This window comes from Macrotis lagotis, chromosome 1 (genome assembly GCF_037893015.1).
Source record: "Macrotis lagotis isolate mMagLag1 chromosome 1, bilby.v1.9.chrom.fasta, whole genome shotgun sequence".
Taxonomy (NCBI): Eukaryota; Metazoa; Chordata; class Mammalia; order Peramelemorphia; family Peramelidae; genus Macrotis; species Macrotis lagotis.
The window spans coordinates 676,699,399-676,723,400 of NC_133658.1; the positions used below are offsets into that span (position 1 = coordinate 676,699,399).

Genomic DNA, 24,002 nt, shown 5'->3' on the forward strand with positions numbered 1-24,002 from the left:
TCTATATATCCAAAATAGGTATAATAATAATAACAACAAAAGTAATAAGACTATTCTCTCTGAAATTATGTCTTGAGTTTAAATTTCACCTCTGACACTCTTTGTGTGACCTTAGGCAAGTCAGTTAATTTCTCTGCATCTATTTCTTTTTCTTAATATAAATGGATTAGATTAGATGATTGCTGAGCCTGAGCTTCCAACTCTGCCATCCTTGATCCTATGATCTCTGTCTGAGTCTCTGAACTGAAATAAGAAGCTACAACAGCATGAATCTATTTGGGAATGTCAGTTCTCTATCAATGTTTTTTTTTTAATGAAGATTAAACTACTGTATTCAAATCTGTCTTCTTCTTTTTTTGGTCCTTTCCTTTGTGTGATAGGACTCTTAAAAAAAAATAGAAAATGACAGTTCTCTTTTGGTTGGCTCAGATGTATTGGCCCTAAGCAAAATTTTAAAGTATGGGAAATTCATGGTCCTTTCCCAACTTTCCCTTCAGTAACTTCTTTTTTTGTCACCTTTCCCTTGTGCCCTCTGTGTTTCTTTACTGCTCAGAATCTCTCCCTCTACAACATTCTACTTATAATAAACATAATAAGCCATCATATATTTGCTGTCATGGTCTTCTTCATTTCTGAAGGACAACAACAATACCCCTTGTCATATCCACAATCTCTAGGAGGTTCCTTATGCTCTAAACTTTCCCTCCTTATCAAAATTGTATTTTGTTCCATTCCATTTTGACTGTCAGGATAGAAAACAATCTAATAAACTAATCCCCACAGTGTGTTGATTGATAACTATTTAATGTTACTTCACCAAGAGTATGTGCATTTGTCAAGATACTTTTTGGAGATACCCTGTTTTCCAGAGCTAAGGCCCAGCAAAGCAAGCTGTGTCTTGAGCTTGGCATAACAACAATCCTTTGTGCTCACTTTCTGGAATTGATAGTTCCTGAGCTCTGGCAAGCACCAACAGGCCTAGAAATGAAACCTTGCTTTGAAAAGACTTTTTGTCACTAGACAACCTTGCCTCACTGTTGCTGTTGTGCCTCACTACTCTTGCTACACTATACTGTTTGCTTCTCTAACCATAAGTATATAAATCAAAGTTTACTCACTTTAAAGTGGGTTCCCCCCATTAGGGGCGACTCCCATTACATTTGTCTTCTTGATTGCAAGTTGTTTCCCTCACTTTGAAATTAAACTTCTGTTTCATTCCTGATTCTCTCCTCTCTAGCCTGCTCTGTTTGGCTCTAATCACCCACAGGTTAGAGGCCTGTCTGATCTGGATGACACATTTTAATAAGACTCTTGAAGATGCAAAACTTCAACCCAAAAGAATATGTCTGTAAAGACAGACTTTTTGACACAGTTCCAGAAATATTGGGGTAATGTTTGGGGACGGGGCAATCTTTCCCATGATTTTCAAATAATGTCAAACAGACCATTTCTTACATTCTCTTTCCATGGTTAAAATCATTGAGATACAAAGAAAAAAACTAAAAAAACAATCTTTGCCTTAAAGGAGTTTATATTTTACAGGAACAATAAAAACAGAATCTAATATAACTGATCGAGAAGTTTGTCTTTTGCCCTAGAGGCAATGACGGGCAGCAGAATGTAGAAGAACACATGTAGTATCTGGACTGAGGCCCTGGGCTTGAATTCTGGCTTTGTCAGTTTCTTATATTCTATTACCATGGGCAAATCATTTAATTTCTTCAGGTCTTGGTTTCCTTCTTCTTTAAAATTAATGCTTTGGATTACAAGATCTCTAAGATCCCTTCTAATTTGAAATGCATGATCTAATAGGGAGAAGCTGAAGTAGAGGAATCAACTGTCATAATCAAAAGAAGATTTTAGGTAAATTGTTAGCCCTTCCAAAACTTGACTTTGTCCATTGAGGTTTTCACATATTGAAGAACAGTATAAGAAATTAAATAGGAATTTTGGGGAGTTTTGAGGAAGTTGAGGAAGACCATCAGATGACATAGCAATTTTTAGAAATTCAGAAATGCATAAAATATCTGTATAGTATTATTTAATATCAACAGTCTATCTTTTGATACCATAATATTTCAGACTTCTCTTGTAGGGCTATTAATGTGTGTCATAAGAAAGTGTCTCCCCCCCCCAAAAAAAAATTAGGGGAATTTGAAGGAAAGATGGTATTGAAGGCAAAGATCAGTTCTGCTTTTTTTCACATTCAGTTTGAAATACTGATGGCTCATTTTTCTTTTCATATTTCATCCAAATTGAACTATTGGAAAATTTAGAAAACCTAGTATAATATGGGAAAGTAAAATGATGATTCAAATGGGGACAAATGAGTATGTTTGCCTTACAGGCAAAAAAAAAAATGGGAAACCTGCTACTTAAATAGAATTCTCTTTCTTCCACATCCACTAAAATCCTATTCCAATTTCTCTTAGTTTGGAGTTTTCTTTGGATTTTTTAAAGTTCATACCAGTAAAGACCAAGTTCCTCCAAACTCTTAAAGGCATGCTTGCTATCTGAACTTCAGTTGTGTGGAGAAACACATTTCTTTCTAACATTTGGCGACAAAGCGATGAAATTTTCTAGCCATGGCAACTCATGGGTATTGATTTCAATAAATTGAAGACTTGTGAGTGGATTGCCTCGTCTCTAAAAAATTATAAGCGTGGAAGGAATGAAGCATCTATCTTCCCGGGTGCTCTAATCAACCTAGAAATATCTTCATTGCTGTATTTGTTAAAAGTGCATTTTGTTGAAAGGCCTGGACAATTAAGACAAATTTAATTGGAGCTAAAACAACAGAAGGGCTATAAGCCTAAAAACACGAAGGGTGGATGGCTTGGCAGGGCTGGCATGCCAGCCCCTCCCTCCACTTTCCCAGCTTGCTTACTCCTCGGTCTTGGAGCCGGAATCTTAGGTTCTTGACCGGAGGGAGCAGCTCCTAGAACGGCTGAGCTGAAATGGTCCTAACGGAGGGGATCAAAGTTGAGGACCCCCCAACCCCCGAATCATCATGTTTTAGAAGAGGGGCTCGGCACGGCGATGGGGGCCTGGGGTGCAGCTTGCCGATCCCGGCCCACGTCAGTCGGTGGGGGGGTGCCGGGCTGCAGAGGTGGGGTCTCGCGGGTGAGGGCAGGAGTGCCCTCCGCCGCGAGCCGGGGCAGCGGCAGTGCTGGTGGGGGCAGGGCCGGGAGGCACCGGCCCGCTCCCCGGGAAGCGGCGTTCGGGGACGATCTCCCGCCCCCCGGGCTTCTGCCCGAGCGGCACGCGGCGGGCGGCAGAGGGGCCGAGCTTTGCCAAGCTTTGCCACTCTGGGGGAGCGCAAGAGAGGGGGCGGGAGAGCAGCGACGCGGAGGAAAGCGCACTGGACCCCGCGGCCGCCCGCGGGCAGAAGCGGGCGGGGAGGCGGCCGGGCCCCGCCGCCAGCGGACCAGGGAGGGCCGAGGGCGGCAGTTCCTCCTCCGGCCGCCCAGGGGCGCTGGGGAGGCGGATCAGGTGACCCGGGTGCGCGCCTGGGGGCGGGGGTGGAGAGCGGCCGCCGCGTTGGGGGCCGGCCGGGAGCCGCGGAGCCGCCGCCGCCGCCGCCACGCCTAGCGGAGGGACCGGGAACGGCGGCCCCGAGCCGGGGGTGGGGAGAGCCGGGGGTGGGGACGGAAGGACGGGCGGACAGGAAGGTAGGCGGGCTGGCAGCGGGAGCCGGGGGACCTGCCGGCGGAAGGCGCCCTGAGGCGGCGGCGGCGGCGGCGGCACCGGCACCGGCTCCCGAGCTCTCCGGCCGGCGGGGCTGGGGCGGGCGGGCCATGGGCGCGCTGTCCTGAGGCGGAGGTCGAGGGCGGGCGGGGAAGGGAGGAAGCGGAGAGCCGGCGCCCGGGCGGACACGGAGCGAGGGAGGGAGCGCGCAGGCCGCGGGCCGCTGCCTGGGGAGCGGGGTCGGCGGCGGCACCACCATGTCGCGCGCGGTGCTGCAGCCCAGTCAGCAGAAGCTGGCGGAGAAGCTCACCATCCTCAACGACCGCGGCATCGGCATGCTCACCCGCCTCTACAACATCAAGAAGGTACGGACCGCCGGGGCCCCGCGGCCGCTGTGGGCGGCGGCCGCCGCCGCCCGGGGAGGGCCGGGCCGGGCGGGGGGAGGGGCGGCCCGGGGGACGCGTCCGAGGGAGGGCGAGCCCGTCCCCTCCCCCCCCCAGCCCGGGCTGGGCCCCGGCGCGGCCTAAGCGCGGAGCCCGGCCGCCCGGGAAAGGAAGCCATCGGGAGCCATGTCTGCGCCGGCCCGGGGGGGGGGGGGAGCCGGGCCCGGCCCCTCCCCCCCAGCTGCCGCGCTTCCCCGGGCTGCGGTGGGGGCGGGGTGGCCGGGCCCGGGCGGGAGCTGGGCGGGGATGCGGGGCAGCATCGGGGACCTCCTGCATCCGCGGCCGCAGCCCCCCCCCCAGTCCTCCCTGGCATCTGGGGAAAAGGAAATGGCCCAGCGGGTGACCCTCACCCCCTCTCCCTCTGCCAGCTTCCCAGGCTGCCAAGCCCTGGCTTTTTGAGAGGGTGTTAACATCTTAGTAAGGTTTCATTTTTGAAGGTGGGGAGGAGGGAGAGAAGTGAGGGTGGAACTAATTTTCTCCTGATACTGAGGAGTTGTGACTCATTAGAACTGGAATAACAACCTTAGCCTTGCTTCTGCCGCCTTCCTTTCCCCTCTAACTTAATGCACATTTAGAGAACTCTAGGTTCATGCGTATTTGTTTTTAAAGGCCCCTCTTTGAAAGTTCACTAATGTCTCAGACTAAATCTGCAACAGTGTTACCCACTGGTACTACTAAACATTCTCTGATAAAACGTTTTGCGTAGCTGCCTGCTTACTTTGAGGTCATCAAAAAAGTCTAGGGAAGGGAAGTTGGCCTGTAGTTTTAATAAAAGACAGTTTTAACGCTCCAGGTATTATTTTATGTTTGTTTTATACTTATATTCCAAGAGACACAAACCAAAATAATTGCATCTTTTTTGGAAACAAGTCAAGTTTGCCATTTAGATAGATTAAAGAACTAATTTGGGGATCGACTATTTCAGCCCCTAATATTTGAATACTTGATTTCAGACTTTTATTACCGTTTGCCTCAGAATTATTCATTTTAAATGCTAAGCGAGACTTGTTTTTTCAAGAATTAATAAGATAAATATTTTAACTTTTTAAATTTTAATTTAAAAGCTGTTTCTATAATTCATTTCATTTAAAGGGCTTAAAACAGTGTTTTGCTAAGAATTGCTTCTTTTGAAATGTCCACATGTGTCTAATAGCATTCTTCAACGTGTGTATGAGTTGACTGACCTTGTGAAATCTGAAGGATCAAGGGGTCTTTACCAGAGGTAGTGTTATGGGTGCATCAGTAGATTTCAAGTGTGTGAACTTAATTGAGAAAATTAAATCTTTCAATTGAAATAGTTAATTTTATAATCCTACCTAAAACATTCTGATAAGTGATCCAGAGGTTTCCACTGACAGCTAAAAAGATATATCATTCAGAAAAAGTTAAGAATTCCTTTGAGTATGAGTAAACTGCAGTAAAGCGTTGTTCATGACTTTTATTAAAATTTGTTACTAGAATAGTTCTCCAAGATAAAGATGCTAATTTATTATAAATAATTTAATGTTAAAGTATATCGTGTTCACTCTATATTGAACTGAATTTACTGTGGAATCTTTCAGGTGTTCTTAAGAAACTTGGGTATTGGTTACTAGAATATACTAGACTTGTGGTATTGTGGTTAAAGGAAATGGTCTTGATGGTTTCTAAAAGAGGAAGTAAGAGTAACTAGCATTAAAAGTGATTTGACTAATAGAAATTCTTAGTGTTCTATAAGCATTTTTACATTATAAACTCAGACTTTGTAACATTTTCTGACTTTCATTAACTATTAGTAAATTATGAATATTTTAAGTGTCTGTTGCAGTACAAATTTTATAACATTTAGCTGACAAGTACTATTCCATTTTGTGTTGAGAAACACATGCTAAGATTTAGAACATATAAGATCTAAAAATTTGATGATTTCATTATGTATTTTAATTACAAAAGGAAATAAAAATATATTTTTATTTGCTTTATTTCATTATCTTTTGTTCAAAATTTTTGCTTTGCAGTCATTGCATGTTGGTTTGCTATCATTAATTAATAACATTATGTGAATACCAATATATCATGAAATTTTAGACTTTTAGTCCATAGAATTGTTTACAATTTTCTGTCAGGAAATGATTGAAATGTAAAAAAAAAAAAATCCTTCCAAAGTAAGAAGAAAATCATTTGCTCACCATTTATTTGAATTTTTTGGTCTCACAGCTTATATTGTCAAACAAAATTCGTAATATATATATATATTGCAAATAGATTACTATTACAATCTTAATTATTGATAAATTTGATATCTTGAACTGAGAAGTAGATTTAATAATGTTGCACCTTAAATATTTTCAACTATTAAATTAGAATAATAGTATCTGTTTACATTAATGATGAATTAAATTTGATTTCTAAAGAAAATTTCATCATTTTGAAACGTGAGAACGCTCTTTCACTAAAGTTGTAATGTGCTTCTTGGTATGGAAAAGTGACCCATAGCACTTGGAAAAACTATTCTAGTAGCATGTAAGCTCTGGCAAGTCCTACTTCCTATCATATACAGGCTATCATTGTGGTGACTGTATGTCTGGTTATCTGATAATTAACTTAGCTAAAGTTGATGAAGCCTAATACCAGAGAGATGGCCGGTGGCTGTTGAATATTTTTTAGCCTCTACAACTAATTAAGGCAGATAAGAATTGCAGTTTGTTTTGGTGGAAGGAATGAAGCTACTCTAAAGAAATCATGTATTATTTCAATATTAAATATAAGGAAACCAGAAGGAAGCATACACACAAAAATAGCATTTATAAAACAGGAAAAATATGATTTAACTTTCTAAGTAATTCTTTCATATGTTAAGAGGAAATAGTTTTTTGTAAGGCCCTTTGCTCTCAAATCTATTCTCATCTCATTTCATTCTTAAGGTTAAAATGAGGCTTATAGAATGTAACTGGCATGGTTTCTCATTGCCAACCATGTTTTCTCATCTATAAAATGATGAAAATAACCTGTTCTGCTTTCTTCATATCATAGAGGATCGAATGAGATAGGTATGTGAAGGAGGAAAAACTAGAAAGTGGATCATCATTTTATTATTGTAGAAAACTCTCAGATGAGGAAATTTCTATGAAAGTAGGCCATCTCCTTTCTACAATTTAGTCTTAGAAAGTTTCCTAGAGCATTGAAAAGTTACTTAGGAGGTAATTTGAACTCAAGTCTTAATAGCCAATTTTATATCTATTATCTTACTGCCTCTACTATATCTAGAAACACTTTAAATATTACAAATAAAATTTAAATTTATAAATTTAAATGATTTTTAACAAAAAGACAGTTGTTATGTTTTTTAAGAGTTTATCAAGGGTTTTTTTTTTTGTTTGTTTGTTTCTTAGGTTTTTTCCCCGAGGCAAATAGGGTTAAGTGTCTTGCCCGAGGCCACACAGCTAGGTAATCATTAAGTGTCTGAGGCGGGATTTGAACGCAGGTATTCCTGACTCCAGGGCCGGTGCTCTATCCACTGCACCACTTGTCCACCTTAAGTTTATCTAGTTTAAAGCAACTAACTGTTGGTGCCTGGAGAAAGGGTTGAAATCATGCCTGTTTGTTCTAGGGCTTTGTCTCTTAAGAAATTCAGTAAACTCTCCAAACCAGTTAAAAATATATATTTTTTTAAATTCCCAGGCTCATAACTTTATTTTCTTTCCTCGTTTACTATGCCATTTTTATCTGTGATTATTTTACTTCTAGTGCTTAAGAAGGCTCGTTTAACTAAACAGCTACATATTTTTCCTTAAGAGTTCATTTGTTGTTTCAGCAAAGGAAAAAACTCAACAATTGATGTTTTTGAGAACTCTTTTAACTAAATTTATTTAACTATGAGAAAAATGTTTATCATTTGCCATTTTTTCTAATATCTTAATTCTAATCTGTCAAAAAAGTAATAATTTTGTCCATTTTTTGCACACTGTGCTTCCCTTGAAAAAAAAAGTTTCAAAATAAAATAGAATTTTTCATTTCTCATTTAGTGTAGAAAGAAGATGAGTTTGTGCAGAAATAATATAAAGGAATAGAAACCAGACCTTATTCTTCTTTCTACTTTTTTTTTTTTTTTTTTTTTTTTTGGTTAGAGGAGAGGGTTGAGAGAAATGAATGAAGATATATGTAGAGGATATATAGTGTGTCTCAGCAGAAAGACTTATTAAATCTGCATTGCTTTTGCCTTGAATGTGCCTACCTTTTCACTATTGGTAAAAGTTCTATGCACAGGTAGAATATTTGCTTGAGAATTTGATAAATTTGAAACCTTAAATATATTATTTCCTTTAACAAATATTGTTAAACAAATTTATAACTAATTAAAAAAACTTTTACAAATATGAGTATTTTTTCTGTTTATATTAGGTGACCAGTTTAAAGAGGAAGAGTAGTGATGATGCAGAATAGTGAATAATTCTTTTTTAAATATATTTTATTTTGGGGCGGCTAGGTGGCATAGCTGATAAAGCACCAGCCCTGGAGTCAGGAGTACCTGGGTTCAAATCCGGCCTCAGACACTTAATGATTACCTAGCTGTGTGGCCTTGGGCAAGCCACTTAACCCCATTGGCCTTGCAAAAAATATATATATTTTTTATTTTGTTAAATTTTCCTAAGTACATGTAAAATTTTTTAACATTCAGTTTTAAAAACTTTGAATTCTAAATTCTCTCCCTCCTGCCCCTCCCCATCCATTGAGAAGGCAAGCAATATATCAATTAAATATGTGAAGTCATTCTATATTTGCCATGTTACAAAAGAAAAAGTACACGCAAACAAGAATAATAAAGTAAGCTTCAATCTACACTTAGTTTAGTTTGTAAACTTTTTGGGAGTGGATAGCATTTTTTATCATGGATATTTTAGAACTGTCTTGGATTGTTGTCTTGATCAGAGAAGCTAAATTTTTCAGTTGTTGATCATGCTTACAATATTGCCATTCACAATGGAGTGTCAAAAATTACTTTGACTTGCCATACTCAATTTTCCATCTTATTTCTATGTTGCCTCATACATCCATTGTCCATCTACTCGTATAACTTCCATTCTAATTTAGGCTGTCATTATCTCTCCCCCTAAACTATTGCAACATCCCTATTTGATCACTTTCTTTGTCTTCCCTGTTCCCATCCAGTGTACACAGATAGCAAAGTAATTTTCCAAAGGGACAGATCTGGTCATGATATTCTTATTTACACTTTTTTTTTAAAGCTTTTGCAAGGCAATGGGGTTAAGTGGCTTGCCCAAGGCCACACAGCTAGGTAATCATTAAGTGTCTGAGGCCGGATTTGAACTCAGGTACTCCTGACTCCAGGCCCAGTGCTCTATCCACTGCGCCACCTAGCTGCTCCTTACTTAACACTTGTGACTATAACTTTTAGGATCTGATTTAAACTCCCAACATTTATGCCTTTCCTAACCTGTCACTACCCTATTATTTCAAAATTTATTATATATTATTTACCCTTATGCACTCTCTACATTGCAAGAAACAGACCTGTTCTTTAAACATGAATTTTAATCTTTTTCTTTTTTGGGGAATTGACTCTCCATTGCCTAGGAGTACTGCCTATCCCCTGTACTTAGTATGATCTCAAATATTCTTCAAGGCCCAGCTGCCAGGACTTTCCTATCTCTACCCCCCCCACCTTGTATCTCTTAAATGTGTATTTATTATCTGTCTGTTCAGATAGAGACTGTTACTCTTACTCCTTTTTGATTTGTATCCTCCAGTGCCTAGTTGTCTGACATATTGTAGGCATTTAATATTTTCTGATTTACTGAATTTTGCTGATCACCATCAGTTATTTCTTATTATTCTGAGGAATGTTTCCATGTCCACCTGTAAATGATTCCACTGCACCTGTTGTGCTGAGGGCCTATTTCTAGATTCTCTGACATTTAGTGGTTAACATTGACTACAGTCTAGTCTTTAGTTATTCTTTGTTCTTATTGTGTTTGTATGTGTGTACGTGTATGTGTATAAAATTAACTTTTTCTGATCATACATTTCTTTAATAATGTCCTTATATGACTATCCTGTACCATTATTATTCTTCATTGCAGTACATTCTTCACACTTTCCATTGTTCTCTAAGTGATTCATATCCTTAGTTCTTTGTCACTGGCCTTCAAGAATTTAATAACTAGCTATACTGCTTTGCAAGAAGAATATTGATATCTAAAAGATGGACCTTTGTTTCACATTAATGCTTGAGGCTATTAAAAATATCACAAAATTTCTCAAATACTATAGCTACTTGCCTCCTTTTCATTTTATTATTTATTCTTAGGGTTTCACCAAACTCAGTATACTTATGCACCATTTCTGTGAGTTGTCCATTCAGTTGCATATAGTAGTCTGAATTAGAGTCCTTCAAGAGTCACCCAGATTTGCAAAGCTGATGTCATTCTTGACTCATCTTGTCAGTTATTAATTCTTGTAATTTCTTTATAACATTTCTCACTACATTCTTCCTGCTTCCACTCACACAGCCACCATATTAGTTTAGGCTTTTATTATTTGGGCTATTACAAAAGACTCCCAATAGATTTCCTTATTTCAAACCTTGCTTCATTGAACCTATCCTACACATAGCTGCTAAATAACTTTCCTAAAGTACCATGACATCTTCTTACTAAACTCCAGTATCTCTCTAGTTCCTCTAAGATCAAATATAAACACCCTAGTTTGACATTTGAACTTAACACTTACATCACAACTTGCCACTGTCCTACCTTGCAAATCTAATTACGTTCTTCCAACTTCTACATAGTTTAAAATTCAACCATATGGGTCTACTTGCTGTTCCTTGCACATGACACATTCCATCTTTTAACTTTGTATTCTTGCATTGGCTCTTTCCCATTCCTGGAATGCTCTGCTTCCCAAACTTTGAATCTCATAATCCCTGCCTTCTTTAAGACTTAGCTCGAGTGCTAATGTCTATCATGCCTTTTGGTAGCTACTGATACCATTCCTTCTGAAGTTACCTTCTATCTTCAATTCTCTGACTTTTTTGAGCTAACATGCTTTTTGTCACCCTTTTTGATGTCTGTCTTTGCATTAAAACTTTGCATTTGTACTAAAGTAAAATTTCTTTATTTTCTCATCATGTATGTGAGATAATTTCTTATAAACAAGTTATTATGGCAGTCATTTTGCAAATGCTTATCATGAACACAGCAATTTTATATGATCATGTATGCCATGAAATCATGTTTCTTGTTTTCTTTGAAGAAATGATAAAACTGGGGTGGCTAGATGGTGCAGTGGATAGACCACTGGTCCTGGAATCAGGAGTACCTAAGTTCAAATCCGGCCTCAGACACTTAATAATTACCTAGCTGTGTGGCCTTGGCCAACCTACTTAACTGTTTTTTGCCAGTCCTTTGTTTTGACAAAGAAATTGCATTTATTTTCAGCTTCCATTTGAGGTCTAGTTTTATTTATATAGCAAGTGGATCAAAATTAATATGAGTTAATTCTCTTAGAATTTTGATCACTATGTGAGAAATTCCTGTTTAGAAGCATTAATTTTTGCTAGTATAACATAATACTTGGCTTAAAATTTGCATGATTATTAGAACCTTCACTTAGTCCTTTTCTGCCAGTCTGGCACCATCAGAGCAGAATTAAAAGGGGAGCTTGAGGGCCATTTTGTATTTTTCTTTGTTTCATGAGTCACCATGACCAAAGGATTCATTACTAAGTGGCCAATCTACTGGTGATAAACCCTTCAGTGCTTAGGGTAGACTGGTCCTCAGAAAGTAAACAGAATCTGATAGTTGCCAGGGCTACTGTTCTTGAAACCTTTCCAGCATGGGGTAAAACCTCCCAGAGCTTATTCTCTACTAGCACAGTTTTAAAGAACCTGGAGCAACATTTATACTACAATGAGCATGTGTAATCTCACTGTTTAAAATTATGATTAGTTTGATATTTTGTATATTGTTTTTCTAATTAACTGTGAAGTAATATTAGCATAGAGGAAGTTAATCATGAAATGTGGTTTAATTTATAGAAATAGAGAAGATAATATGCTTGTCTTTTCTGAATCTTTAAAAAGCAGAATAATAGGAAACCACTTTCTAAACTTTAAGTTATCCAAAAAACACAAGGATATCAAAAAATGAGTACATTTTGTTGGGTTTACTGAGAGATAATTTTCAGTATTTGCATTACCTAAATCTAATTAAATATGCACTTCCACTTCCCTCCTTTTTTTGCTGCTTTGATAGAAATCACAGTAAATACAATTCTAGCAGATATTTTTAGGGGTAAATGAATACTCTTTCCTAGAATGGCCATTATTGATGATAGTAGAACTAGGGAAGGCTAAGCTTTCTCAAATTCAGTTTTATTGAAATGTTTAACGTAGATATCAATATGCCTACCTTTTTCTTTTAAAATACTTGGGATTTTTTTTTCTCTGCTTTCACTCTTTTTTTTTTTTAGAGACTAGGTCTCCATATCTCAACAGGATGGGAAAGCAGCTACTAGGGCCTTATCTACTACTGATGGGGGGGTGTGGGGGGGTGGAGAGCTTTTACTTGCTCCATTTCTGACCTGTGATAGGTTTTCCCCTTCTTAGATAGTTTGGAAGTCAACTATTCCCCAGAGCTCACCTTATTGGTGCCAGACTTAAATACAAACACCTCAATTATTTTAGTCCATGTAGAACAAAACTCCCAAATTCAAGTCATCTATTAGCATCAAGCCTTCCCAGTAGCAGGGTTTAAAGTAAAGTAACCACTAGGTTCCACGTCTCTCTTATGAGTAAATCTGGTGTATAGTTGAACTTTCTTTTCAAAATTGGTTTCTGGTGCTTTACTATTTAAAGGATCATAAGTTTCCAAATGGAAGGGAGTTTAGACTACTTCAAATCCAAGTCCTCATTCTACAGATGAAGAAAGTGAGACATAGAAAGATTAAATCAGTTGCCAGGGTCATAGAGGTTAGTACATTTCTGAAGCAGGTTTTGAAGAGGAATCTGATGTCAATTTCTCAAAAAACATTTTAATTATTTTCAACCTATTAAGATCAGAGTAAAATTTCTATTTTACAGAATTCTCTGTACTGTCGATAACAAAGGAAAATGAATTAGAACTTTTTTAGCTGGATGAACAAATTCAAAGGAGTATCCAGCAATTTTGGTTAGCATAGTTTTCCTATTTACTACTGATTTTTTTTCTTAGTGATTTGTGAAGTGTCTGAATAGAGTCTATTTATTACATTTCAATGGACAAGAGCAAGAATTAATAGTAGAATCTTCTGTTTATTCGTGAGAATTTGATAAAATGAAAACTAGTAAGATAATTTAAAAATATTTTTAAATTTATTCAGTTCTTGAAAATCTGTTTTCCTTAAATTATTGTTTCCTTTTTTTAACTTTTAGTGTAGTTTTTCTGAGTATTATTGTGCTTTAAAAACCTACACAATTTTTAAAGAATAGGACCAAGCAGTACCAAAGAAAATTAATGTTATGTCTTTACTTTAAAAAAAATAACTTAGAGAAATGAATATAAAGCAAAGTCATTATCTTGAACCTGTAGAAAAATGCAGATTCTATTTAAGGAAAAGAAAAAAATACTGATGCTTTATTATTTAGTTCTAGACTTTATTTCAAATATATAATGGGTCTATGATTCTGAGAAGTTGCAAATCAATCTGTGCTATATTTAATGAAAGTCATTGAGACCAAAACATTTGGTTCTTGTTCTGATGGCGAGCCTCTCCAAACTATTAATGAAGATCCAAACTTAGAAACTTAACCAGTTGAATGACTTAGTAAATTTAAGGTACCGAAAGGCATCTTTTTTTTTTTGGTTTTTGCAAGGCAATGGGCTTAAGTGACTTGCCCAAGGTCACACAGTTAAGTAATTATTAAGTGCCTGAGGTCCGATTTGAACTCAGGGCCAGCGCTTTATCCACTGCGCCACCTAGCTGCCCCCGAAAGACAACTTAACAACATGAGTCATCAGGATATAATGTTAGTGGGAAGACTTTGCTTATTGAGTTATGCCACATTCAAACTTGTAAAGTTCTAGTTATCACAGTGAGAGTCAAAAAGACTCAAGTTCAAGTTTGACTTCAGGTGCCTCCTTTATGACCCTTGTCAACTCTATTGTCTGTCTCTCAATTTCTTCATCTGTAAAATGGGAAAAATAATAATAGTACTTATCTCCCAGGTTTGTTTTAAGGGTAAAGTGAGACAATATTAAACTCTTTGCAAACTTTAAAGTACTATAAAAATGCTAGTATTATTAATAGTAGATTGAGGTGTACCTGTCCTCAGTAACACTTTTTTATTTTTTAAATTATTCTGCATAAAATTGCAAGAAAGTCATCATTTAAAAAAAACTTTAATCATATGTGTTATTATAATGAGTTGGTTTGTAAGTTTTTAAAAATTTTTCAGCATATGATTGGAAAAAAGTTACATTTATTTTTAAAAATTGTGTAATTCAGATGAGTTTTCTTTTTATTTTAGTTTAACTGCTTATATTTGTGGATCTTTTGGGAGAGGGTGTGGATTGCATGTGATTTCTTGGTGTAGAGAACTTTCATTTGGAAACTTTTCTTTATCAAAACCATTTGACAATCACTCTCCTGATTAGTTTTAGAGAATTTTTATGGCAATGGAGAAGTTAAATGACTTACCTAGAGTCACATTTCTAGTGCTGGTCATACAATAGATTGAGAGGCAGGTTTTGCTGTCTCTGAGGTTGACTTTCACCACTGTTCTATGTTGCCTTTCTTCCATTTGTTAATCATCATCTCCAAGCTTTGTAAGTGCATCATATTGCCTCTGTAAGCAAGGTTTACAGTATATAAAATGAATATTTCAGATTTTGTAATTTAAATACTATAATCTGTCTGAAATATATAAGCAGCTTCTTGTGGTACTTAACTGTGCTTAAGGAGGATTGATATCCTAATAACTCTCATTTTCTCTAGGCACATTGTTTTAATTGTCATTTTGGTTACACTTTGCCTCCATTTATTTTATGTTGTCCTTTGGATAAAATGTTCTTAATAATATTTTTATTGAATACACATGTATTAGTAAGTAGATGATAGAAATCTTTTGGACAGATAAATGACTATCCTAAAACTTTGCCCTTAGCAAGTCTTTTCTCCTTTCCTGTATCATTCCAATCTAAGTATGTTTTGTGGCCAAACTGGCCTTATTTTCGCCCTCTGTAAAGGAGATCACTTTTTCAAATTTGAATTAGTCCATTCCCATAAAAAGCAACTAAATATAAGAGAAATAATATTGTATTTAGAAGACAACTGGGTTTGAATCTCATTACATTTATTAGATGGGTGATCCATGAGTAGGACACACCTCTGAATCTCAGTTTCTTCATTTATTAAATGGAACTAAATAATACCTCTACTACTTAGCTTTCCTGTGATTATTGCAAGGGTCAAATGGGACAGTCATTGCTTTGTAAATCTTAAAAAGCTCTTAATAATTATAATCCCATAAATCCATAATCTTATAGAAAAGGAATGGCCTTTCCCTGTAAAATGCATTTTTTTCTTTTGATTTTTTTATTGGTTCCTTTAATCTTCCTATTTAAACTTCAGTGTAGGGTTTAAGTCCTACTCTGTAAATTTCCTGTAATCCAGAGTGTTATAATGTTATGTATCCCAGGAATGATGAGAAATATTTTTTTAATCTCTTTCTGAAAAAAATGTCACAAAATTCAACAAGGTTTCATTTTGGCAGAAGTGGGTAATAAAAAGTATGTATCATTTAAGTGGTTGTTACTTAATTAAAATTTTTAATTATTTTTTTTTCCATGTTTCTTTTTAAACTTATACATCCTCCTGATCAGAAATGTATGTCCATTTCAGTGCAATAGGACTATCATTTTCTTTAAAGATGACTTAAAAGAGAAAAATTAATGGCAGTTAATAAAAGTATACTTAATTTATGCATTGACAGTGAATAACATTTGACTGGTACTTGAAATGACTGGAGAGGTAAAGACAGCATAACATAATGAATAGTGTTGAATTTGGAGAATATAGAAAACCTGAGTCTAAATCCCACCTTAGACCCTTTATATTTCTCTGGGCAAGTTACTTTTTTTGGGGGGGGGGGGAGTTGCTTAAATTCTTTGATACTCAGTTTTACTCATATTTAAGATGGTTTTAAAAAACAGTACCTCCTTTCTAAGATTATTGTGTGGATTATTGTGAGGTTGTGTTTGTAAAGTATTTTGCAGAATTTTTAAGTAACTATATAGATGCAAACTTATTTAAGTCTTAGGCCTAGCAGTAGGGAGAGCTGATAAATGTCATAAATGTAAGCAGTGAAATTAATATTTTTACACTTCTTTAAGGTTTACAAAAGAGGTAATCTGTTTTGTTGGCTAGCGATATTGCAAGTAGTATTCCTATTTTACAAATGAGAAACCTGGGTCTCAGGTTAAATACTTCACTGAAGTTAAGATGGAACCACTCTAATTCTGTCCTTACAATGTTAGGTCTGGAAAAAACTCAAGATTCAGCTTCTTCATTTTATAGTGGAAATGGAGGTCCATTTAATAAGTGAAATGATTTGCTCATGGTTACATGACTTATTAGTAGAAGAATCTAAAACTAGCATTCTTTTTAATCCTGAGTTTTTTTCTTGAGTAGCTCAGGGAAACAGAAGCAGAATACAATTTATTGGGTACAGCAGTAGATGAACTCATTTCATTTTAATCATTTTAAAAATTCATGGGGGGAAAAATTCCTCAAAGTTTCCAGGCTCTTACAAATTGAAGTACTTATTGACATGTACAAAGCAAAACAAACGAAGGTTAGGCATTTTGTTTCCAAATAAGCATATTATTCAGCTGTAAAGTTCTATAAAAACAATCCTTGTGGTTTTTGTTTAAACTTCTTGAATAGGGGCAACTAGGTGACACAGTGCAGTGGATAGAGCACCGGCCCTGGAGTCAGGAGTACCTGAATTTAAACCCGGCCTCAGACATTTAATAATTATCTAGCTGTGTGGCCTTGGGCAAGCCACTTAACCCCACTGCCTTGCCAAAAAAAAAAACAAGCCCCCCAAAACTAAACTTCTTGAATATCATTTCATATTTGCACCCTATCTTTAGAAAGTCAGTACTTCATATTTATAGAGGACACTAAAGTGCTAAAAGTTCAAATTGAGAGGTTACTATCTGGGCAATATGTACAATGGGTTCAGAAAAGATATGGAACTCAAGGTCAACAAAATAAAGGAAGAACAAATGGTTCATTGAGCAATTTTAGTGGACAGGATTTGATTACTTACCAAGAAATCATTTGCTTTTTGAACTAATTTAGACTCCTTATTAAAATATAGCTTCTCTGAAAATATTTCGAGTTTGTTTGACTAGGAAAATGTTGGAACCATCGACCAGGGAAAATTTGATGGAAGACTGATTTTTTAGTTGTGAAATAAGCTTTTTTTTTTTAAATGAGTTTGATTTTAAACTTGTTGAATTTGAGGTATAGTGAGACCTCCAAGAAAAAATGTTTACTTTTGTAAATGTGAGTTGGGACTCATTAAGAGAAACAGGATGTAATATACAGATTTTGGAGGGATTGGATTTCTTTCAGTTTAGGCTCTGTATTTTGGAGTACTGAGTTTTTTTTTTTTAACTACTTATTCTCTTATTGTAAGGTAGTTATAAAGCCAGGTTGTACCTTTCTAATTGAGATAATATTATAATGTACTAGCACCAGCATTTGTTCTCAGCCATGTAAAGTATTTCCCACACAAAAACCTCTTTGGCATGGGGTTCTTAAGAAATCTTGGTTCTGTAAAGTTAAAAAATTTAAGTAACTTCTTTAATATAATTGGTTTCCTTTATGACTATTTATATTTCTGCATTTAAAAAAACACTTATAAGAGGCCCATAAATTTCATTAAACTGTCAAAGAAAGCCATGACATACACAAAAAATTAAAAACTTCTGATATATGATACAGAGAAAAACAACTTAAATGAGTTGAGTGGGTTGATTTCCACCCCCACCCCCCCCAGAATATTATAAACAGGGCTGTTTTACAGTATATATGAATTGAAGGTTTGGGCTAGGATGTAATTATGACCGTTAATGTTGAAATGGAAATGTTACTTTCTTAGAATATAGTCCTTGAGAATAGTGTATTTCATTCAGTGTAAGTGAAATTAGCATTTTTAGAAGCACTAATTTTGGTTTTACATCACATGTGAATATCATGCATGAAGTCACCTTGAGAGGCTTTTTAAGGATTTATCTCTAAGATTATCTAAATAGAGGTAGACTGCTTGGTTTTTACATTCCTACTCCAGCAGAAACTTGAAATTCTTACCAGCCCAAATACTGATCAAGGAATCCAATAAGAAACCTTAATAAATGACTTTACCCAGAATTGCACAAAAAAGTAAGCTAGAAGCCTATGTACAATGGGAAGAAAGACTGCTAACCCTAGTAAAGGCAAACAAACCTATGGCATCAAGAGATATGTGCAGCCTGCAAGACTGCATCATTCCTCCTACTCTTTGAGGCTAAGGTGATTTTGAGACCCATAGAAGGGACCTTAGAAGCTCTCCAAAGGGTCAGACTGGTATGATACAGTAATGCAAAGATCAGGGCATTCCAGGCACAGTACCTCTTTGGTACCTGGCACTCTCCTCTGAGAGGCATTTGAGGGCCCTGAAGATCCATCGCTCTGAACCTCAAAGATGAAGTGGGGGGAGAGGTGAAAAGGCAGATCAATATAGGAACTTAAGAATAAGACCAAGCAAGTCTATTCCATCATTTTACTTCAAAGCCCAGCAAGGTGTGGAACCCGGTCCTAGAACAAAGCTCCAATTCTGGAAATCTGGAGAGATGAGTAAACCCAAAACATCAACCATTATAAAAAATTACTAAGGAAATGCCCCAAAATCCAGGCTAGCAAGAGAAAGTAATTCATAACCTTTCAACAGTGACAAAAAGAGAAAGAAATCAGTTTTAACACAAGGAATACACAGATGAAATAAAGCAAGAAAGAAAAAAATGAAAAGATAACTTTCTTATGAAAGAACTGCAAGGAAAATAAATAGAAGAGAATATAGAAAACTCTACTCAAGTATTGTACTCTCTGAAAATTAAAACAGAACAAGCAAAAATAAATTACTTCATGAAAGAACAAGAAATATTAGAATAAACTATAAAGGTTGAAAACAATTTTAGAATCATTGGACTTCCTGAAAACTATAATTTAAAAATTAAAAAATCCCTCATTAAAGATACTATATTTGAAGAAATCATAAATGAAAATCAAATGAAATAAAGATTGACCTGATTCCACATCTCCTAAAATAAACTCTACCTGCAGCCCCCCCCCCCCCCCCAGGTTAAAAATCTCAGGAATATAGTACCCAAAATTACTTCAAATAAAAACATTCAGGAAAAAAGGTGTTTGTGAACCAAGGAACCAAAGGCAGACCTCCTATTTGCCAGACACTGTGCTAAGTGCTATATAGATATTATCTCATTTGTTCCTCACAACTACATTTTGAGGTGGGTATCATTCTCATTCTCATTTTACAATTGTAAAAATTGAGGCAGTTAGAGGTTAAATGACTTGCTCAGGATCACACAGGTCGGAGGTGTCTGAGGTGAGATCTCAACCCAGATCTTCCTAGCAACCTTAGGTAAAAAGAGAATTATTGACTTAAAAGCAAGATTATTTGTTGTGGAATGATCCTACAAGTATAAAATTGGAGCTTTAATTAATGAACTACAGGTAAAAGTATTCTGATGAAAAGAATTAGAGTTGAATAGGAACTTGAAATTCAAATACAAAAGTCCAGAGTAACCCTGAAAGATATTTTTTTTTAGAAATTGGAAAAGAGCTCTGTGGTGGTAACATAAAATATTAATATTCTAATGGAAACAAAGTGTTATGAAATGAAGATTCATAGTTTCATAATATAATTTTCATTTGTATATGGAAATACTTTAATTTTTTTAAGTGTTTAAATTGAGAATTTTTTAATTGGCTTATAGATTAAGAAAAGGAAACTACTGACTTTAAGAAAATTCCTATGTTGATGTTAAAATTTTGTTCTTGCCTAGTCTGTTCAATGTGAGTCAAGTTCATCAATATTTGTCTATCTTTCTACAATTACCCAAGACTCACTCTATGAGGAAGGAAGAATTACTGTTCATATATGACATACATAAGTTTAGAGTATCCACCCCAGTTGTTTACATGAACTATTTCTGCCTAACCTGTGGTAGAACATTCTGAACTCTTATTGATCTGAGCAGCCACAGCCAGACATACCATAATTTGTCTCAAGCATTAGTATTGTCATTTTGTTCTTCGATAATGAAGGACAAGAACCAAGAACCACCTAAGACAACTATGGGATGTGGTGGATAGAATGCCAGTCCTGGAGTCAGGAAGATTCAGTTTTTCTGGGTCCAGATCTGACCTCAGACCTGGCCAAATCACTTAACCTTTTTTTTTGCCTTAGTTTCTTCATCTATAAAATGATCTGGAAAGGCAAATCATTCAAGTAACTGCCAAGAAAACCCTCAAAGGGGTCACAAAGATTTGGATTCAGCTGACAATGATTGAATAGCAAAAATGACAACAAAATACAATTGCTTATGTTCTTTTTGTTAAGTCTTCTGTGTTATTATGGGTAATAGTGATTTCTGACTTATCGAATATTTTCATTTTTATGATCAGATGTTCCTTCTTGTCTGTAGAATAAAATTACAGTCTCCTGCCATTTGAAACTCTATACTATCATTCCAGGTTAATTACACATTATGCCCTCTCAGTCTAACCACTATCTAAACTGGGTGACTTGTACTTAATATTCCATGTCCCCGCTCTTCATATTTGCTAACACGTGCCCCCCCCCCCCCCCCCCCCCATGCCTGGAATGTTCTTGCTCAGCTTTCCCTCTCAGAGCCTATAGGAAAGAGACCTTTACTGACTCATCCAGGTATTAAAGGGTAATATTACATGATTATATTTTGTCATGAAAACATTTGCTAAATGGTTTCTTATTAAGTGCTGGGGAAGCAAATAAAGGCAAAAAGAGATCCTGCCCTTTTAAGGACCTCACATTCAAATGAGGGAGACTACATGTAAGTAATTAGTTCCATATATAGAGTAAATGGAAAGTTATCTCAAGGGGAAAGTCACTAGCAGCTGGTATGGGGTGAGATGTAGAAATAGTGACTAAAAAAAGACTTCCTCATAATATTGGATTTGAAACTGAGTCTTGAAGTAGTCAGGGAGAGTATTCCAAGCAAGGGGCAGACAATACAAAGGCAAGGAAATTTAATATTAAATGTTATGGCAAATAGCAAGTAGGTCTCTGTAGCTAGATTGTAGATCATGTGGAAGGGAGGAAAATTTAAATGGATTGGAAAGGTAGGAAGTAGTCAGGTGCTTGGAATGTCAGAAAGGAATTTGATCTTAAGATGCTAGGAAGCATACAGACCTCTGCTTTAGGAAAATCACTTTTTTGACTAGATGTTTGGAATTGGAAGAAGACAATTGAAATAGTCCAGACGGACCTGAACTGTGATGGTGGTGGCTTTGTGAGTGGAGATTGTATACAGGAGAATGTTGTGAAGGTAGAAATAAAACATAGCAATATATTGGACTTATGGGCTAAGTGAGGAGTTGAGTTGATACAAAAATTGGGAAACTGAGTAGCTAATAAAGAGGGAGTTCGGAAGAGGTGAGAGGATGAGAATGTGAGACTTAGGGAAGATTAAATTTTATTATATGTTTGAGATGCCCAGAAAATCTCCTTACTAATCTTTCCACTTGTTACCTTTACCCTAGTAGACTGTAGTAAATTCCTTGATAGCAAGGACTGTACCATTTATATCTCCTTATTCTTAGTACATTGGTTCTTAATAAATAAGATTCTAAATGGAACAGTCTCTGCATTGTATCATTGTACCATGATATGAATTATTCATTTTAAAAATTCTGAGAATACATTTAATGTTACTACATAAAAAAATTTTTTAACATTTAGGAGGGCATTTCAAAATCTTGTTCTGTTTCAAAATTGTCATTAGGAGCACTAGTTATCATTGGTGTTCAGATTGTTCCATATATGGAGCAGAATGACAATGTAGAAAGAGTTTTTGATAGTCTTAAGTTCAAATAACTCCTGAGTTAGTTACTAGCTTAATAAATCACTTAATCTCTTAGAGTCTTGGCATCTCTATCTATAAACTAGAGATATTGATACTTTTTTTACTTCAGAGTGTTAATTATGGAAAAAAGTATGTTGTGAACCTTAAAACACATAATTGAGAATTATTAAATTAAAGCTGTTGAGAATTAAGCTCTTTAAGGAGGAGAGAGACTATTGTTTTGTCTTTATATCCCTTTTGCATTGTAGTACCTGACATTTGGGCACATAGTGGTCATTTAGTAAATTATTGTTGCATTGAACTGATAATGATTTTTCCATGATAGTATTCTAAACATTCTAGATTACAAAACTATTTGTGTATTTTTTGAGAATAGGCTGCAGATGTGTAAATGGTAAAATATTTTAAGTTATTAAAATATATATACTATATTTTAAATGAAAATAACTAATACAAATTTTTAATAATTAAGATAAAATAATAGGAAACTTTGTTATCTCATTTCAGCATTGTTAGAAATTTCCCAGTTAAGAGATTTCTTGGAACTTTAATTTTGTTTGACTGCACTAGTTAATCACAATAATTTTAACTTGATCCCAACTTCCATTTGGAGAATATAGAAATGTTTGCATTTAATTTTATACTCTTGGAATTGGTTTTGAAAGGAAAATTAGGTGATGCTTGAACAGAATCTCTTCAGTTTGATGGGAGTTTAAGAAATACCCATAACTGTTTATTTTTGTTCTTGGCTACCGTTCTTTTTAAGGTATGTAAAATTTCGCTGATAGTTTCCTATTTTCATAGTTGCATGTAGTATGTTAATTTTCCCTTTACACTTATCATTTTATTGGTTTATTACAGAGGTATTATAACAAACTGGTATACTTTCTGAGAAAATCCCCAGTATTGTTTACATGAAATGTATAGCACTAGTAATATAAATATATATCCTAAAGTGTTGGTAATTGTAACATACTGTAAGGTTACAGTTGTTTTACTATCCATGATCTGCACTGCAACGTAACGCATGTCATAGTTTGACAATCTTTGTTTATATGTTATTTTCTCTCTTTTTATTACAATGCTTCCCCAGCAAGGACAAGTTTGGAAGGTTTGCAAAGCTTTTCACCTTCCCTCTGCCCGCTTGCCCGCTTTCAGATCAGTTTCATGTTTCATGACTTCTATCTCTGTAATCCACAACACAGCCATAGAAATCAGTGAAGAGAGGGAAAGTTAAATAATACATTTCCTAACATACAGTATAGAGATAAAAACTTACAAAAACTACACCTACTTTTTTATACAATAGGAATATAGTGTGAGAAACATTAAATATAAGTATAATTTGTCAAAAATTATCTTTTTAGGAAGGTAATTTTCAGCATCCAATTAAACATATAATTACTTTTTGGAGAAATTTAAGTTATGAAACATGTAAGGTTCTCTTTCTAGTTTCTGTTTATGTTGTTTAGAAACAGTTTTAACACACATTTAGGTTTTTGGCCACGGAGACTGCTATAATGTTGATTTAGTCAAATAAATTCTAATTATTTCTGTTTTGTCTGTGTTTCTCTGAGGTAGATTACACATAGAATAATTTTTCTAGAAAGGGAGAAAGTACAACCTATTTATATGTTCAGAAGAACAGTCAATACTTAAGCATTATGAATATGGTCCTAAGAGTTCCCAACTTCCAAAA

At 36.2% G+C, this 24,002-nt stretch overlaps 1 protein-coding gene across 1 annotated transcript in view; it reads left to right on the top strand.

The window, feature by feature from the left end:
* The first annotated feature begins 3,873 nt into the window (after nt 1–3,873).
* NCKAP1 (NCK associated protein 1) overlaps nt 3,874–24,002 on the top strand; it is a 121,156-nt gene continuing 101,027 nt past the window's right edge. Inside the window, exon 1 of the mRNA XM_074215555.1 lies at nt 3,874–4,052. Coding sequence (XP_074071656.1) covers nt 3,945–4,052 — 108 coding nt within the window. The 5' untranslated portion in view covers nt 3,874–3,944. The remainder of the gene's footprint in view (nt 4,053–24,002) is intronic.